The sequence below is a fragment of the Calliphora vicina genome, chromosome 1 (assembly GCF_958450345.1).
Source record: "Calliphora vicina chromosome 1, idCalVici1.1, whole genome shotgun sequence".
Lineage (NCBI taxonomy): Eukaryota > Metazoa > Arthropoda > Insecta > Diptera > Calliphoridae > Calliphora > Calliphora vicina.
In genome coordinates this window covers 29191988-29212024 of record NC_088780.1, presented here as the reverse complement: position 1 = coordinate 29212024, position 20037 = coordinate 29191988, and the positions used below count along the sequence as shown (strand labels likewise).

The following is a 20037-nucleotide window of genomic DNA, read 5'->3' as shown; positions in this document are numbered from 1 at the left end:
GGTATGTATAAACAAAATGAAATACTTATTTTTACATTAATATTAATTTAAACATAAATTCCATAAAATAGGTATATGCAAGTAACTACCATTTTTTGAGTTCACAGTAAAAAGCAAATCAACAAAACAATCTACAAATGCAGATGTTCGAAGAGGCCTCTACGTCATCAAACGCAACAACCAACAACATATATTTGATTTAAGTTGGTGAGTGATCATACATTTCTTTTTTTTTACTTGCATATTTCTCTTTTTTCTCAATAGAAGCAACAACTAAAACCATTGAAGTCAAACATGTTTGATTAAATGTGTTTTATTTATATTTTGGTTTTTGCTTCTCTATTTTTTATATTTATGTATGTATCTTTATACTATTACGATTTTTTTTGCTTTTCGTGATTTGGAATTTAGGGATACTAGTAAGGGACGTATTCCCAAGTATAATCAGTATGTTTATATATTTAGACATAATATTAATTAACATCAATAAATTTTTTAGGATTACTATTAGTATTTTTTGTTGAATTCTTTAACAATTAGTTATTAATGATTCTTTCCTTAAATCATATTACACTATTTTTTTCAATTTGAAATGTGAATAAATTTGTTAAATTAACATGAATCTTTAAATTGAATTTAATTTCTTACGGATGTGAATCAAATAGGAATAGGGCATTTTTGGGTTTTAGCATAACTAGCCAACGCTAAAACATAGGTAGGGAGGGTAAAGAGGCAATGGCCCCAAAACCATCTTGGGTGTCCTAAACTACAGTTTCTTTTATAGTTCGCTTATATTAGCTTCGTTTGTATTCCATATTACAGAGGCAAGGGAGTCTACAAAATATTATGATTTTTCGTACAAACCAGTATGTGTGTTTTAGGGTATGTAGAAGACAAGAACCCACCCCGAAAGACTGAAAGCTAGCAGTATAAAGGCTCCCAAACCGTCTATCTTCATGTCCCAAAGAATCCTTGCAATTGCTTAAACAAAATGACCACATACACATAACATCTCTTAGGTCTGTTGACTTGATACACCGCTGGAATGGTGATTCATTTCGCCACAATACAGAGGTTGTGTTTTGTACATTACATAATTTGGCGCCCAACGTGGGGCCGATAGGATTTCATTTCCCATAGGATTTAATTTCCCATAGGATTTCATTTCCCATAGGATTTAATTTCCCATAGGTTCCAACTTACTAGCAATGTTTTTTTCCATTATTTTGTAATTGCTTCAATTTCATAAATATATTGATGTTATTAATAAAATAAACTTTAATAATTTTCTGGATATTCGTCTATTTGAATAATATAAAATCGAATATGGCGACCGAAAATTCCCTTAGAGTTCTTTTTTACTAAAAACGGAAATTAATTTATTAAATTTTTGCTTTTGCTGACAAGTCTGCTAGAATTATTTATGTTTTGTTATTTTGTATTTTGATATTCGTATCCTAAATAGTGCGGAACTATATAAATTTAGCTGATTGCATTTTTATATCCTGCTTTTTTGTTGTTCTAAATAACCAGAACTAACTTTTTCTAGTAAACTCCATAGTTTATTATTTTTTCTATATAAATACGAACTATTTGCGAAACGTTTTCCTATTCTATTTTTTATTCACATCATTATCGTAAGAAATTATAAAACCTGATTTGTTTGTTATCAAAAAATTTTTATAAATTGTGTTTTTTACCAATTAATTTATTAAATTTTGTTTGATTAATTGTTTTGTATAAACAATTGTACCTCTATTCATATACATATATATTCGTAATAACAGGATTTGTTACTGTTATTATTTTTCTTTAGCAATTGTTAATCAATATTTAAAATGTCGTTAGAACGTACACCTTCAGAGCTAGTTTCTGCTGCCGTTCCACCTAGGGATGATATACCCAGTGTTTCAAGACCTGCTACAAACGATGTGTTGAATTGTATAATCTGTAGCGAATTGATGTTAGAAACACAAGACTGTTTAATTTTGACTAATTGTAGTCATGTTTTTCACAGGATGTGTATAGAGGCATCTCTGTCACAGGCTGCTGAATGCCCTGAATGTCATAAACCATGTGATCTTGCAGATCTTAAAAAATTCAATATTCAAAATTTGTCGAAAACATATCCTAAGTCAAAAGCCAATGCAAACGTCAGAGGAAAAGGACGTGGCGCGATGAGTAAAAGATATAATACCCGAAATGTTACAAAAAACTTATTTCGAGAAAATCTCCAATTAGATTCTAGCAACGTTCCTATTCAAACTGATGATGAAAATCCATATATATTTTTTAGTCCAAATCGTGTTGTTCAGAACACACAGAATATGTTCCCCGATGTACATCATACATCAAATGATAGAAATCGTTGCCAAGACAATTTTAATATTAACCCTTCACAACTTACTCAAATTATTGAGACAAGTATTGTCAGAATTTTAGAAAATTTAAATATTGTACCGAATAGTGGTCAAAACACGAATGCTCAAGCACAAATACCGAATGTTCCACGAGCACCTCAATTTCAACTACCCCCTAATGTACATAGCAATGTGAATCGACTTCCATCTGCATTTTCTAATAATAGTGACAATGTTAATATACGTGCCGACAAAGTTACTTCAATTATCCAGAATTGGAATTTGAAATTTGACGGGTCATTAAACGGTTTAACAGTGGATGAGTTTCTGTACAGAATTCGTTCATTAACAAGAGATAATTTTAATAATGATTTCTCCATTATATGCAAAAATCTGCATATTTTGTTGTCAGGGAAAGCGCGTGATTGGTATTGGCGCTACCACAAACAGGTGGACAATATCCAATGGAATGAGTTTTGCGTGGCAATAAAATATCAGTACAAAGACTTTAAATCAAACTTTGATTTACGCGAAGAATTGCGAAATCGTAAAATGAAAACTGGCGAATCTTTCGATACATTTTTTGAGGCCATATCCGTTATTATTGACCGTCTTGATACTACCATTCCCGAGAGTGAGCTAATTGAAATTTTGACGAAAAATTTAAGACCAGACATACGTCACGAATTACTTTATGTCCCCATTTATTCAATTGCTCACTTGAGAAAGTTAGTACAAATGAGGGAAAATCTCATGAGCGATGATTATTTCCGCAAAAATGCTCCTCAAAAACCATTTAACCAACCTTATCCGCGTCGTAATGTCGCAGAATTAGATTTACCAGAAAATACAAACCTTTTTGCATCCCCTGATACTGAACTCGTTGTTGATGCTATACAGCAGGCAACCACAAACAAGTGTTGGAATTGCGATGACGTAGGTCATCACTGGCAAGATTGCCTAAGTGAAAAAACCATTTTTTGTTACGGCTGTGGGGCCAAAAATACATATAAACCCCAGTGCCAGAAATGTATTTCCAAAAATATGGGTTCAAAAAACTTTCAACGCCCAATTGCACCACCACACAAATCGTAAACCAGACTCAGCATTCCAATAAAACCAATAATTCTAATTTAAATAATGATTTTTCTGAAAATTTACAAATTCTTAAACGCTCCAACGTAACTGATCTATGCACCGAAAATATTTTATACCCGATACGTCCGTACCATGAAAGATGGCATCAATATATTTTAAAAAGAAATGAGATATTTAACGTTTCCTCTATAAAATCTCACAATAAGTTTAAAAGCAAACGTTCGACAATTCGTCTTAGACGTTATTACAAAATGCGCAAACTTACATGTAATTACACCGTTTCCACTGTGGTAAATAATTGTGATGATAAAAGATTTTATGCAAATGTTAATTTTTTAAACTATTCACAATTAGGTCTTCTGGATACTGGTGCCAATATTACATGTATTGGTGGTGAATTTGCACAAACTGATTTTTCCCATTTAACACAATTTAATAAAATTAAGTCTTTCGTTAAAACCGCAGACGGAAAGCTACAAAGGGTAGTAGGTTTTTTGCAAGTAGATGTTTGTTTTAGGAATCAGATTCGTAAAATGAAAATATGGATTGTTCCATCACTTTCTCAAAATTTGATTTTAGGTTTAGATTTTTGGAGGTTATTCGAGTTAGCTCCGGATTTGTTTGAATCCGCGATAATTAGCTGTCCTTCTGATTTGTCCGATTTTAAAAAATCGTCCGATATTTTGTCCGTAAACACCATTAAGTCTGACGTTAGTTCTGACGAACACAAATACCCATTAACTCCTAGCCAAAATTCACAGTTAGAAGCTATTATAGCTCTATTCCCCAATTTTGAAACACAGGGTTTGGGCAGAACCAGCTTAATTAAGCATGATATAGACGTTGGCAATGCCACGCCTATAAAACAAAGGTTCTATCCAGTTTCTCCTGCAGTGGAGAAACTGATGTATAAAGAAATAGATCGAATGCTGGCTTTAGGGGTGATTGAGCAATCGTCATCACCTTGGAGTTCTCCCATGCGCTTGGTTGTCAAACCTAACAAAGTCCGCCTGTGCCTAGATGCCAGGAAGGTCAATCAAGTGACCGAAAAGGATGCATATCCCCTTCCGAGTATCGAGGGAATTTTTGCGAGACTTCCAAAAGCAAACCTAATTTCAAAGTTGGATCTAAAGGATGCATATTGGCAGATCGGCCTAGCCGATCAAGCAAAACCTCTTACGGCGTTTACAGTCCCTGGTAGGCCCCTTTACCAGTTTAAGGTAATGCCTTTCGGGCTCTGTAATGCGCCGCAAACAATGTGTCGTCTCATGGACGAACTGATTCCACCAGACCTAAAACAGTGCGTCTTTGGTTACCTGGACGATCTTGTGATTGTCTCAGAGGACTTTCAAACACATCTATCAGTCCTAGTTAGAATTGCCCAGGAGTTTAGAAAGGCAAACTTAACTTTGAATATTTCCAAATCTAGATTTTGCGTTACAGAAACAAAATACTTGGGTTATGTAATCGGTAATGGAGGTATAAAAACGGACCCGGAAAAAGTTGAAGCTATACTAGCTTGGCCTGTTCCGAAAAATATAAAACAGGTTCGAGGGTTTTTAGGCATTGCAGGCTGGTATAGGAGATTTGTCCCTAATTTTTCCACTGTAGTTTTTCCTATTACGGAAGTATTGTCCACCAAGAAGAAATTCTGCTGGACAGATGAGGCACAAAAGGCATTTCAGCACGTTAAATCTCTCCTTACCTCAGCCCCCATTCTTTCTAATCCTGATTTTAGCAAAAAGTTCTTCATACATTGCGATGCTAGTGATTTCGGTATTGGTGCTGTTTTAGTTCAGTTAGACAACAACGGAGATGAAAAACCAATCGCGTTCATGTCAAAAAAACTGAATACAGCACAACGCAATTATAGTGTAACCGAAAGAGAGTGTTTGGCAGCAATAGAGGCGATTAATAGATTTAGATGTTACATCGAGATGCAAGAGTTCGAAGTGATTACTGACCACTCTAGTCTAGTATGGCTAATGAGGCAAAGTGAGCTCAGTGGAAGACTTGCCCGGTGGATGTTCAAACTTCAAGGCTACAAATTTACTATTAGCCACAGAAAAGGCAAAGACCATATTGTGCCAGATGCCCTCTCTCGGATACACTGTAATGAAGTCTCCGGTGTTGAACTGGCTGAGCCCGAAATTGACCTCGATTCTGAACATTTTCTAGATCAAGATTATGTCGAACTAATTGCTAAAATCAAAGGAAATGCTTCAAAATATCCTGATTTGAAAGTCATGGAAAAATATATATATGTTCGAACAGAACATTACACTGGCGACGAAATGCAACAACAAGAAGCCTGGAAGTTGTGGGTACCGAAACTTTTACGTGAGGCAGTAATATCTAGAGCACATGACTCGGCCATATCGTCCCACAGTGGTATGGGTAAAACTTTAAATGTTATTCGTCGTAATTTTTACTGGCCTGGAATTGTCATGGATGTCCGAAATTATATCCGTAAATGTGAGGTCTGCAAAACTACAATGTCACCCAATTTTATTACTAGACCGGAAATGGGAAAACAAGCAATATCTACTCGCCCTTTTCAACGTCTATATATAGACCTATTAGGCCCTTACCCGAGAAGTAAGAGGGGTAATATAGGTTTGTTAATAGTACTAGACCATTTGACCAAATTTCATTGGTTATATCCAATGAGAAAATTTACTTCTTCCTCTATTCAAACGTTTTTACTCGAACAAATTTTTCACACGTATGGTATCCCAGAGCACATTATCAGTGATAACGGTTCCCAATTTAAAGCTAACGAGCTAAACGCGTTTTTTACAGAACTTGGCATTAATCATATTTACACTGCGGTGTATTCGCCACAATCAAACGCGTCCGAACGTGTAAATCGTTCGTTGATAGCAGGGATTCGTGCATATTTAAAAAAGGACCAAACGTTATGGGATGAGAATTTAAGTTACATCAGTTGTGCGTTGAGAAATACTGTTCATCAAGCTATACAAACATCGCCTTATCATGCTGTCTTTGGACAAGACATGATAACACATGGAGATTCGTATAAGCTTTTGAAAAATGTTAGCATGTTGAATGAAAATATATCTCCACTGTCCCGAGATGATAGTTTATCTATCATTAGAAACAAACTTCGAAAGCATATTTCTGATGCCTATCAGATAAATCAAAAACAATACAACCTACGAGCACGCCCAGTCACCTATTCAGTAGGTCAAATTGTATATCGCAAAAACTTCTCACAGAGTAATTTCGAGAAAAAATTTAACTCTAAGTTTGCACCCTTATATATAAAATCTAAAGTCAAAGAGAAAGTCGGACAAAATTATTATATTTTAGAAGATCTAGACGGAAAGGTAGTTGGTACTTTTCATGCAAAGGACTTAAGGGAGTAATGTTCTTTTTCCTCCTAATACTTTTGCATAAAATGCAAGTATTATGCGGTTTTGTGGTGAACATTACCATATAATAAAAATTCTTTCTAATTAGACCACCTAGCATGTATAAATATCTAACATATTTCTTATAGTAGCTATGTTTTTTATATTATATAAAACCGTAATAAATAAGACTATAATAAATAAATAAATAAATACAATTTTAACATATACAATCTTAACAAATAAATAAAATTTTGATAAATAAAATTGTGAATAATAATTAACTATATAATACTGATCTACCAAGAATCATTTAAGCTCTCAGTGTGAACAGTTTAAGTTGCATACAGTACTTAATTTGAGGTTTTTGTCTAAACTTATCGCACTAATTTGTCAGCACTTTTATCGGTTTAGTTAGATATGTATGTACGCATGTATGTGCATAATGAGAGGCTAATTGTCTATTAGTAAAGTGTTAAATATTTCTTTTCAATTTTGTCTTTTAAAGAATACACACGCAACATTGGATTATAGTGATCAGTGAAGTTTGCATATTTTTTTGAAAGAACAAAAAGAACAAGTTATTACCGTTAGTATTTTTTTTTTTTTCATATTGAAACTTATTCAAATTTTATAAATTTCAACGAGAAGTGTTTAAAGAAGGTAAAAATCATAATTACATCTAATTAAATAAAAATTCAACTAGATTATAAAATTAGTGATAAAAACTTTAATATGAATTTTGTATAGATTAAAGCGAGATATTTTATTTGGATCTCCACATTTGTGACCTCCACTTATCCAGTGATCTGGAGAGGTTAAGCTCGGAGAGACAAAATTTATATTTTCCTAAACCCATCTTTACAATCCAAGGTAAATCTTTATTTTCACATAAATTTTATTGGATTCTAATTGAGAATAATTTCAATAGATTTGCAACAGTTTTAGGGTTGATTATTTAACCTCAACATTAATGTGTGCTATATTTTTCAACGCAACTGCACATATTATATTTGGTAATCTTGTGAGAAACATTAAGAGTGACCGTTAGCTTGAGTGACGTCACATAATTTCAAGCTTTAAACATGAGATTTAACACAAAATAAATGTTAAATAAAAAGATCAGCTAAATAATACAAATTGAAAAGTGAAGATCAAACTAGAAGAGAGAACAAAAAACGCAAGAAGGAAGGTCACCGTGACATCATATATAGTGCATGCAACAGAAACATAAACTTTTACCAGATAATATACATTCTGAAGTCTCATCAGATATCCACAGTTTTTTTTTAAATTTAAATTCTTTCTACATATAGATATGGTTAGATAATGTCACAAATTTTTAAACGTTAAAATCTAATACAGTTTTTTTTTTATCAATTCTAAATTTGTTCAAAATTTTTAAAAAAAAAATGTTAAAAATTTAAAATAATTTATAATTTTGTTTTTACTGATTTTAAATTTACTGCTTAAAATATAAAACAAATTTAAATCTACCTAAAATCTAAAAAATCTAAAATCATGCTTTAAATCTAAAATTTGATTACATCTAAATTGTTCTTAAAAAGTTTAAAAATAATGTTTAAAAATCTAATTAAAATCTAATAATGTTAAGTTTAGTTATTGCACTAGTTTTATATCACAGATCAATTACGTATTATTATCACAGTAAATATTGCACCAAGTTATCTAACCATAATTAATTATTACTATAAGTTAAGAAAATATATTTAAAATAAGCATAGGTATGGTATGTATAAACAAAATGAAATACTTATTTTTACATTAATATTAATTTAAACATAAATTCCATAAAATAGGTATATGCAAGTAACTACCATTTTTTGAGTTCACAGTAAAAAGCAAATCAACAAAACAATCTACAAATGCAGATGTTCGAAGAGGCCTCTACGTCATCAAACGCAACAACCAACAACATATATTTGATTTAAGTTGGTGAGTGATCATACATTTCTTTTTTTTTACTTGCATATTTCTCTTTTTTCTCAATAGAAGCAACAACTAAAACCATTGAAGTCAAACATGTTTGATTAAATGTGTTTTATTTATATTTTGGTTTTTGCTTCTCTATTTTTTATATTTATGTATGTATCTTTATACTATTACGATTTTTTTTGCTTTTCGTGATTTGGAATTTAGGGATACTAGTAAGGGACGTATTCCCAAGTATAATCAGTATGTTTATATATTTAGACATAATATTAATTAACATCAATAAATTTTTTAGGATTACTATTAGTATTTTTTGTTGAATTCTTTAACAATTAGTTATTAATGATTCTTTCCTTAAATCATATTACACTATTTTTTTCAATTTGAAATGTGAATAAATTTGTTAAATTAACATGAATCTTTAAATTGAATTTAATTTCTTACGGATGTGAATCAAATAGGAATAGGGCATTTTTGGGTTTTAGCATAACTAGCCAACGCTAAAACATAGGTAGGGAGGGTAAAGAGGCAATGGCCCCAAAACCATCTTGGGTGTCCTAAACTACAGTTTCTTTTATAGTTCGCTTATATTAGCTTCGTTTGTATTCCATATTACAGAGGCAAGGGAGTCTACAAAATATTATGATTTTTCGTACAAACCAGTATGTGTGTTTTAGGGTATGTAGAAGACAAGAACCCACCCCGAAAGACTGAAAGCTAGCAGTATAAAGGCTCCCAAACCGTCTATCTTCATGTCCCAAAGAATCCTTGCAATTGCTTAAACAAAATGACCACATACACATAACATCTCTTAGGTCTGTTGACTTGATACACCGCTGGAATGGTGATTCATTTCGCCACAATACAGAGGTTGTGTTTTGTACATTACATGGGGGATCAAAATTTATACAAAAAAAAATGTGAAAAAGTGCAATATGTGGTATTATGTAAACAAAAATAACACTAGTTTACAAGGTTTTTGCTCGTGATTAGAAACATATGGGGATTTGTGCATTTAGGTCTTCTAACTTCGGAAAAAAATATTAAAAAAAATTATGGACGTCAAACTTTTGAGATATTTATTAAAAAATAAACATATAATCATGAATACATTAAATTAGGACAAAAAAATTAAAAGTGAAGTGTTTTAGTTTTCTTTTTATAACTATCAAAAGTCACCTAGCATATTCTGATCCCAAAAACCTTGATAATTGCTCTCGAAAAACTTCAAATCTTGATGGAAACGCTCTCCATGTTCGTCACTCATGTGTCCGAGGATTTCCGGGAAAAAATCCACATGAGAATGTAAAAAGTTAATTTTGAGGGACATATTTACACCCATCAGTTCAAAACTATGCAATAAATTCGCAACAATATCTCTGTAATTTTGACTTTTCTTATTCCCCAAAAATTTCTTGAACAACAAGTTTAAAAGAATTCCATGCTGCTTTTTCAACATCGGTTAATAGACACTCAAATTTGGTATCACCCAAAATTTTTCTTATTTGAGGACCCACAAATATCCCTTCTTTTAATTTAGCCTCAGAAAGACTCGGGAACACGCTGCATAAACAGAGATCGAAAATAACTTGTCCAAAAAACCCAAATTGTGATTTATATTTTTGTGATTAAAATAAATCACTGAAAATAACAGTTATAAAATGATTTTTATTTAAATGGTTTGATGTGAGATAAACTATTCAATTGTTCTTGTTATTAGTAACTGTTACTTTCTCTTTTATTTACATACAATTACATATTGTTAGTAATTTTTAACTAATTATGGAAAGAATATGATAAATATGTACTAATGAAATCTCAGTAACAGAAATGAAAATCTTTTTTTTAATTTGTTATTAATCTTTTGATAAATTTTATATATTTAAGCGTTGATTTGCATGAAATGCATTTTTACGATTTATTTTTCAAGTTCACAAGCTGACCTTTACGAAAAGAAATAAATTATAAATCACTCATCCAGGTTATTTCTCGAATAAATCACTCTCTCAATGATATATCACAAAAAATTATTTTTAAATGGCTGCGAATTTTCATTAAACCTAATTTAATGTTGAGTGGCGACAAAACTATTTTTTGTGGGTCAACCAAATAATACTCATTTTAGCTGGAACATATTCACTACAATTTGTGCAAATCGAACGAGGGACCCACTTTTTATATTATAGGAAAACTTCGATTTAACTGAATAATTTTTCCTCAAATAAAACAAAAATGGTCTTGGCTTATTTTATACTTCCTAGAAGACATTTTGAAATAGTTTTTACTTAAAGTTTTGTATTTAATAGCGATTTAATAACATTTATCTACAAAAAAATATGTACTTTTAAACAGTATTTATTTTTTCCGTTAATTTTTTTTGGAATTTGTCAAAAAAATACAACTCCGGAAGTATCTAGTAGCTTCGCCAGAGTGTTGAGTACCCAAAACCGATATAAATACCTATTTACCACATTTCGGTACACTATAGTATGCATGAGTAGTACTCAGGGCAGGTGAAAAATAAAAACCCATGTATCTCAAAATTTTGACGTATAGGTGGGAAACAAAAAATTGTCAACTAGCTAGCGTCCCTAGATCTTCTCAAAAATATAAGTTCCATTCCATGAGCAAACAAAAATGTTTGATTTCTAAACTAGTTGGAATAAGTGTGGATCAAATTGTTCCTAATATTTATAATCTTATTAAAATTTTGATACAAATTTTAGTTTTAGAAACTCAATAAATATGTAATAAAATCTTTATTTATTAACAAAACTCAAAAACATTTCCAATGTTTCTTAAATTTTTCATTCTAAATAACAAAGTGAAAAAAAACTTGTCCAAAGGTCAAAGGGAATCCCGCAATTCATAAAAATTGGAGCGAAAATCCCAAAAATGCTATTTTTTACTATATTGCCCATAGGGTCCACATTACCTTCTTAGCTGGGAAAATTCTTTAGGTATAAATAGGGAACACATCAAGGTTTCCAAACCTGCTTTCCGTTTTCTGATTCCAGCTTTGGGATTTTAGAACATGTGGCCCAAATTTGAAATTTTTATAAAAAAAAAATAGGCCGAGGAGTGTAGAGACGACATATTAGAAAAATTGGACATGTTTTTATACCAAAATGTTCTCCGTAAATTGTTATATATTCTAAAAGAAAGTTGGTTTTAATAAAAAAAATAGTCAAGTCTACTTTTCGACCAAAAAACAGCAAAAATCTACTATTTTTTGAATTTATAAATTGAAAATCGTTTATTTTTTGGATCCATAATTGATCTAAGATATTTTGTATATTATTGGTAATTTAGTTGTTTAGCTAAGATCGAGTTCATAAGGTGCAAATTTGCGCCCTATATTTTTAAAAAATCTAACCAAGGTATGGCAAAATTTAAAAATTTCAATTTTGAAATGCCTGTAAATCGGATATTATAAGAGATAAATAGCATAAACAAGTATATCTTGCCAAGCGTTTTCCAAAAATATAGAAATCTTTGAAATCGGACGTGTTTAAAAATTTAATTTTTAGCTCCCACAGCGTCGGCGTGGAGCATTTGTAGGGTCCATTTTAATAATTTAAAATCGAATACTCCGACATCAATTTTTATACCGATCGGATCAGCCGTTTAGAAATGCCAGATTTATTTCCAAAAAAAAATTATTCTGCCCCACTGTGCAATGGCATTATGTATAGAATATAACATCGTGGATATGTCCGTCACATCTTCGCTGGGAGACCCGCATCTGAAATGTTAAATTTTCCACGACACTGGCGCATAAATCAGGCAGATTTTACCGATGGTGTGGGTTAGGTTGGCTTTGAGGACCATCGTGATTTGTGGCTTATTCACATAGACATGTGACTTAAGGAAACCCTACAAGAAAAAGTCTTACGGAGTCAAATCGTACGTTCTCCTTAGCCAGTTCACATCAGCTTCTCATAAGAAGACCGCGCCCTCAAATCACTCGTGGAACAAAGCGCCGTCCAACTCAGGCTAAAAAATCATTGTTTTATAGCGATCTCCGATGACGGTGATGACCTAACCAAAGTCGTTCTCAAAGTAATATGGACCGGCGACGCCGCCAGCACTCCACACCAAACAGTGATTTTTTTTTTTTGGAAAGTGTTGGACGCTCTGGAATCTCATGTTAATTTTGTTTATTAACGTATACATTCATTCAGAAATGGGCTTCATCGCAGAAGATAATGTATTGATGCATATTAAAGTTAGAATATCGATTTGTATAAAAAATTATATCATTGGCACGTTTTTCTGCACCATATATCCGTACGTGGTAATTTGGCACAACAAACTGAATAAATTATTGCCAATTCGACAGATGTAGCTTCAACATTATAACCACTATCAACTGTCAAACTTCGGAAGCCCCTATTGAAACACCCTTTATATTGAGGAATATTGGCAGTGAGAGTGTGAGGTATCTTCCTCGCCACACGGTCTGTAAATATCATCTATACAAAGTCGTAATTTCTTTGGGCACTATCTTAGACTATTATGTTCAAGTTATGTTCTCAAACAAGAAAATTTTTCAAAATATTTTAAACATTTCAGATTTTTTAATAACATACATGGAACTAGTTATGTCACCACTACTTGAACAACCTTTGTTGTGGAATTGTATTGTATTGCAGTTCCTAAATGCTTCTATATAGTTCTAAAAGACTCCTAACTGCTTCTCAAAACAGGCTTCTTCGAAAATAAGTTTGGTCAAGCAGAGAATGTTAATGGTACTTGGCATTGCGAAATGTTCCTAAGTGAAGCGTATGCCAGAGGGAGCGCTCGCATCACTCGAAACAGCTATTAGTCGGACGTGCCATGGTCTGGACTATAACACGAGTGAGGCAAAACTTTCCAATAATTCCTTCTAAAAACGTTTTAATAGGTTTTGTAACATGTGGCCGAGTGTTGTCATGATGGAATATTACGGTTTCTCTCTGCCTAAAGTGTATAATATTGATATGGACGACTCGTGTTTTCAACAATAGGATGCCACATATTATGACATATGATATATTTTCTCGTATAGGTGATCAGAATTGAACCATTAGATTTCCTTTTAAGAAATTATTTCAAGGCAAGGGACAATGCCAAAATGTCCACAATTAGCCATGTATTAAAGGCGAAATGAACTTACATCAATGAAAACATTTGCAACATGTAAACAAAAAGACGTGGACACTATTGCAATATTCTCATTCAGAAGGTGTATAGGTAGTTAGCTTAAGGAGTATTGATTTAGTCAGTTGAAAAGCTCTAAACATTAAACTTTTTAGAAAATCCCAGATCTTTAGAACATTCTATAATAATGGCATACACACAAATATTAATAATTAATTACTCATTTCTTCAACAGGATATTTCGCAGCAAGCTGTGGTAGATCCTCATGATACGCTCGATAAACGACCCAAACTGGAAAGAACGCGTAGTGCGGCGGAAAAGGAAAATCTGCCGCTGCAGCGTTCGGGCAGCATGCTGAAGAGACAATATTCGCAGCAGGAACAAACAACGAATCAACGGATGATGGGAAACGATGGCGGCATGGATATGATAAGTCCGGGACAACGACAACGTATGCAGCCAATGACACCACAACAAATGCAACAGCAACAACAGCAGCAAGCACATTATAGAGGACAAAGCATGAGTGGGGAGCGAGGCAACAGTGCAGCCTATCGCACAGATGAAGATCCCAGATTATATCAAGTAAATTAAAGACACATATTAAATCATATATTTTAAAATTTAACTAATTATATTATTTATTTTATTTTCAAGGGTGAAATTGATGGCCTAATGAAACAGCATCCTCATTTGGCCCACCCCAGTCAAAGACAACAGCAGCAGTATCAATACCAACAACAACAACAACAACAGCATCAGCAACAACAACAACATCATCAACAGGCGCATCATCAACAATATGCCAGTAGCCAACAGCAGCAGCAACAACATGCTATGCGCTCCCAACAACATATTATAACCAATGCTACATCCTCTTCTAACTCCTCCTACAATACCCCACAACAACACCAACAACAAAGGCTTCCAGCATCTCAGCAATCACATCATACACATCCACATATGCAGTCATCATCAACAGCTGCACTACATCGTCCACAATCATCACAGCATGCCTACGGTTCAGCACAAATGTCATCATCATCTGCCGCCGCTCTAAATGCCCAGTTGCCAACGCCGCCTACAACCGGCCCCATGTCGGCTTCTGTCTCCTCCGCCACAGCGTCTCAGGGTTATCAAAAACCTCCACCCATACAACGTAATCTAACCATTAGTGGCGGCCATGCCATGGATCCCACTACATACAATGCTCGACGCCATTTAACCACCACCAATCATCAACAATATCCCATCCAACAACAAAGAAGTTTCGGCAGCTACGAAGATGAACTACCAACGAAACAAATGCTCTCCCAGCATCAGTCTACAGCCCCTTCCGCCGCTCAACAAGCGCATCAACAACAACAGCAGCAACAACACCAATATGAGTATGAGGGTAAGTTAGATCGTTGTACCAAATTTTTCTGTGTCTGTACTATTTCACAACTCTATTTAGCTCTCTCTCTACATCACACACTATCTATCTTACTATCTCTCTTGTAATAATTGTGTATGCGTACTCTCTTTAAAAACGAAACTAAATCACTAACCCCTGTATCTTTTCAACACACTCTCTTTTGTTTCCAATTTACACTTGACAAAATGAATTTGTTTTCTTTTTTGTTCAAAATTTTTTGAAATTTTTTTTAATATTTTTATTCCCCTTTTTTACACTATTTGAAAAATCCCTTTTTCTCTAAGGATTAACTTTTAATATCCTCTTTTTTACATTTCTTCCTAAATGTAATTTTTGTTGGGAATTTTATAAAAAAAAAAAATATTAAAATTTTTAAATACTAAATTTCTTCTAAGTATAATTGAAAATTTTCAAAAACAAATCTATTAAGTTAATCTTAAGATTTTGTAGGATTTTAATTTTGTAGTTAAACATTTATGATTTATTTTTAAATTTAAGTAATTAAGATTAGTTTTTAATACATATATTCAAAATATACTACTTAAACTAACTACACTATTTAGAAATAAATTAATTTTAAGAAAGAATTTATTTAATATGGAACTAAACTAATCCAATTTTCCTTTATTTCAAGAAATTTAGGAACTTTAACTTTAGGTTTATTATTAATTATTGGTTTTATTAATTAATACAATAATACATTTACACTATTATTATTAGATTATGTTATTTGTACAAGCATTAGGAATCCATTTGTTGTAATATATCATTTGTTTCATAAAAGATATACATTTTTTATATTTTTCATCAAGGGGATTTGATATTCTTTTCAAATTGCTACAAATATTGCATTATTGATTTCCTATTATGCAGTTAACAAAATGCGAAATGTTTGTTTGAAATATTTATGTAAATTTAATGAATAAAACATTGATTTAATGAAAATCTGTGAATACCGAATATACAGACATTTTGAGTTTATAAATTCGAAATACCAATTTCTCAAAGGCAACCTTGTATTGCTAACCTACAACTTATGTTTATTTACTGCAAATAATCGGGGCCAAGGAAACATTTCAAAAGTTTCTAATTGCATTTAAGAAATTTCCAACTGTATTTCAGAAATATCCAAGTGTAAAAATAAATGCAAACTTTAGAAACACGATTGAAATTTACAAAAAGAACCCAATAAATATTTTACAAAAATAACCAAATAATCATTTTTACTTGAATTCAAGTTGAAAGCTAATGTAATTCAAGCCTTGAATTATAGTCAAGCAATTGAATTACAATTGAAGTATTATTTCAATAGCATTCTAAAGGAAACATAAATTCAAGCCACATGTTTTTTTTGTGAAAAATATTTAATTTTTCAAGTTTAAAACATAATTACATTTGCATTCAAGTCAAATTCCAACGTAATATTCAAGTGCTAGAATTTTTGGGGCTTAGGTGCTTATTGGATTAAATTAAATGGAAGTTTTTAAAATACAATTAGTAAGTTCTGAAATAGAAATATAAAGTTATAAAAATTGTTAATTCTGAAATACAATTAGAAACTTTTGAAATGCAATCAAAAATGGTGTAAATATTTCACCGTTTTGTTACAAGTTTTTTAACAATATTATAGTCACAGTAACTATTTACATGATTGTGGTAACCACAATATGCTTAATTTGCGATTCACATGATTGTATCAACCATATATATGGTAACCAGTGTTGCCAGTTTAGCTTTTTTGAGCCTAAATTTAGCCTTTTTATTTACTCTTTAGCCTCGAAATTTTGGTTTTAGCTTCTAGCATTTTCTTAATTTCAAAATAACGTTTTTTGAAATTAAAAAAGGCTAAAAATTTCGAGACTAAAGATTAAATAAAAAGGCTAAATTCATATTTGTGAACCATTTTAATTTCATTATTGATTTTCGTTTAGCTTTTCAACATACTCAAGAATTCTGTAGTATTAAAAGAACAAATAACAATTGACAATATCTAGTGCTTCAAAATGAAATAGAATATTTTATATCTGAAAGCTAATATGTCTAGCAAATTCTCTTTCAAGACAAAATTGTTATTACACATTATATTCATCATTATATAATGGACAAGAGCCCCACAAACTCTTGAAGGCTTGTGATACTCGATGGCGGTCAATAGCCGTTAAACGTCTTGTGGATCTATGCTTCGACTAAAAACCCATTTTGTTTAATTTCGTCAAACCAGCAATGCTAAAAAGCCAAACATTTAAGTTATTAATCACTGATTATAATTTGGCGTACCATTTTTTTTTTTTTGAAAAATATATTATGTCATATTGATAGTGAAAACTTAAAGTGCTAATAAAATTATGAAGCTTAAGGCTCAGGGGCAGAATATTTTAAACTACAGGTGGACAAATATAGAACCAACAATGTCTGACATGGTTAGTCTAGTATTTAACTTTTTAATACTTCCTTTAAGTAAAGCAGATGAATTTTATGAACATATTTTCTAATTTTTTTTTTAAAATAAATATAAACCTAAATTCTTAGTATATAATATTTTAGCATTTTTTTTGGCTTTTTTTTAAAGCGGCTTAGCTTTTTCTGGCCTTTTTTTGAAGCCAATATAGCCTTTTTTTTGCCAGCTCCTGGCAACACTGATGGTAACAGAAAACTAGTATAACATAATATGTTGTTCTGAGAGGATGACATCCATATGCCGAGAGCAACATAATATTGTAAGACCTTTATCATAGAAATGGTTGTCACAAGCATATACTTATTTACTGTAACCATATTATGGTTACCACAATCATGTAAATAGTTACTCTGACTATAATACTGCTTACCGAAAAGTACTTACTCGAACTTACCGAAAAGCATTGAACTATTAATCAATCCAAATAGTATCAGCAAGTATCCTGGGCTGGAAGGTGATTTTGAAGCAGCATTGTTCGGCCCATTCACTAAAGGGAGAGGCTAACAACTCTAAAAGTTATCGCCCCATAGCAATATGGAAAGTGTAGTAAACTGTTATTTTGTTGAATATTTTTATTCCAAAAATTAGTTACTGCCATTACGATTTTCGAAGGCTAGGCTCTAAGTGACACCTTCTAGCCTTTCTATTGGAAAGATGTTGTCGTTTCATTTACAGCTTAAGCTGTAAATGCTCTTAAGACATTCGATAGAGTCTTGATATAGTCTGACTTGATTTACTGTGATAACTTCTACCTTCTTTTGGATCATATAAATATTACGAACTACAAATCTATATTCTTCAGTTTATAATTCATCTATTCGAAATTCCTAACATACATTTTTAGACTTGTGTATACCTTCAATGTATATGTATATTTGAGTTCGTTTGTGACCAGATCACTTCATTTGTTTTTCGGGTATCATAATTTTTCTGAAGGTTTTTGCATAAATAAAAATAATAGCGTCCTTTTTTTGGAAAATTTTCACTCCTTGTAGTGGTTCAACGCAACAAAAGATGCGGATTTTGAGCACATCTTTCTGTAGAGCAAAAACGGTTGAATATATTGCAAATCTGATTTCACCAGTCGATTAATACAATTGATGTTTTTAGAATCCTTAAAAAGTGTTCCAAAAACCGACAATATAGGGCGCAAAATCAAATTTTTGAAATTAACTCTAGTGTATATACAGTTCAGGTTTTATTAACAAGGTTTTTCTGCTTTGCATGTTACTAAAGTCTGACTGAAATACTCCTGCTCTATGCTGCTTGTATACAAATTATTAAGAAAAACAACATGAAAAACATACAAATATATACAAGACTCAAGAATGTTGCATACTGGCAACATATTTAAGCTATATATCGTTTTGCTGAATGGAATTTACTTAAAATACAATCAACATAAATTTTCCAACACAAAAGCAGGCAGTGCTTGATGTCGCGTTAAAAAAACAAAAGAAATCCAAAACAAATACACGCGTTTAAAAAATACACATACGGTCACAATTGTTATTGTATAAATTGCTAGAAATTGAGAAAAAAATCATGCAGCTAAAACAAAAGAGAAGAAAATTTGTAACAATATAAAAAAACACACATACTAAAACATACATGCAATTTCAATTGTATAAAACTCAGGCACACATGCACATTAGGTTGACCCTGTATTGTATTGAGGAAAACGAAGCTGTCGATGTTTGTCTGAAAGGACACAGTATCTGAATTTTCGTAATATTTCCAAAATATTCAACGATTAGTAACTTTGGGCAAAAATAAATTCTGATATAAAAAGAGTTAAAACAAGTAAGAGATGTTAAATGTTTTTAGGTAAACAACATTTATTTTTATACCCTTCACCATGAGTGGCAAGGGTATATATAAGTTTGTCATTCTGTTTGTAATTTCCACATTTTTCATTTGCGACCCCATAAAGTATATATATTCTGGATCGTTATAGATAGCGGAATCGATATAGCCATGTCCGTCTGTGTGTTGAAATCAACTTTCCGAAGCCCCCAAATAACTTACATACACGATTCATACATCAATATCTCCGAGAAATCGAGAAAATCGGTCCACAAATGGCTGAGATATAAGGAAAAAACTAGGACAACCTCGATTTTTGACTTATTTTTGACCTATATCTGGATTACTAAGTCATTAATATAGACAATATGGATATCTAATGATAGATATTTCAAAGACCTTTGCAACGAAGTATATAAGACCATAGT

The 20037-nt window shown here is 31.9% G+C and overlaps 1 protein-coding gene across 1 annotated transcript in view; it reads left to right on the top strand.

Moving 5' to 3' along the window:
* Positions 1-20037, top strand: part of LOC135962726 (rab-3-interacting molecule unc-10-like) — a 94772-nt gene that overhangs the window by 20032 nt on the left and 54703 nt on the right. Inside the window, exons 4-5 of the mRNA XM_065514631.1 lie at positions 14163-14513; positions 14586-15356. Of these exons, the coding sequence (XP_065370703.1) occupies positions 14163-14513; positions 14586-15356 (1122 nt within the window). The remainder of the gene's footprint in view (positions 1-14162; positions 14514-14585; positions 15357-20037) is intronic.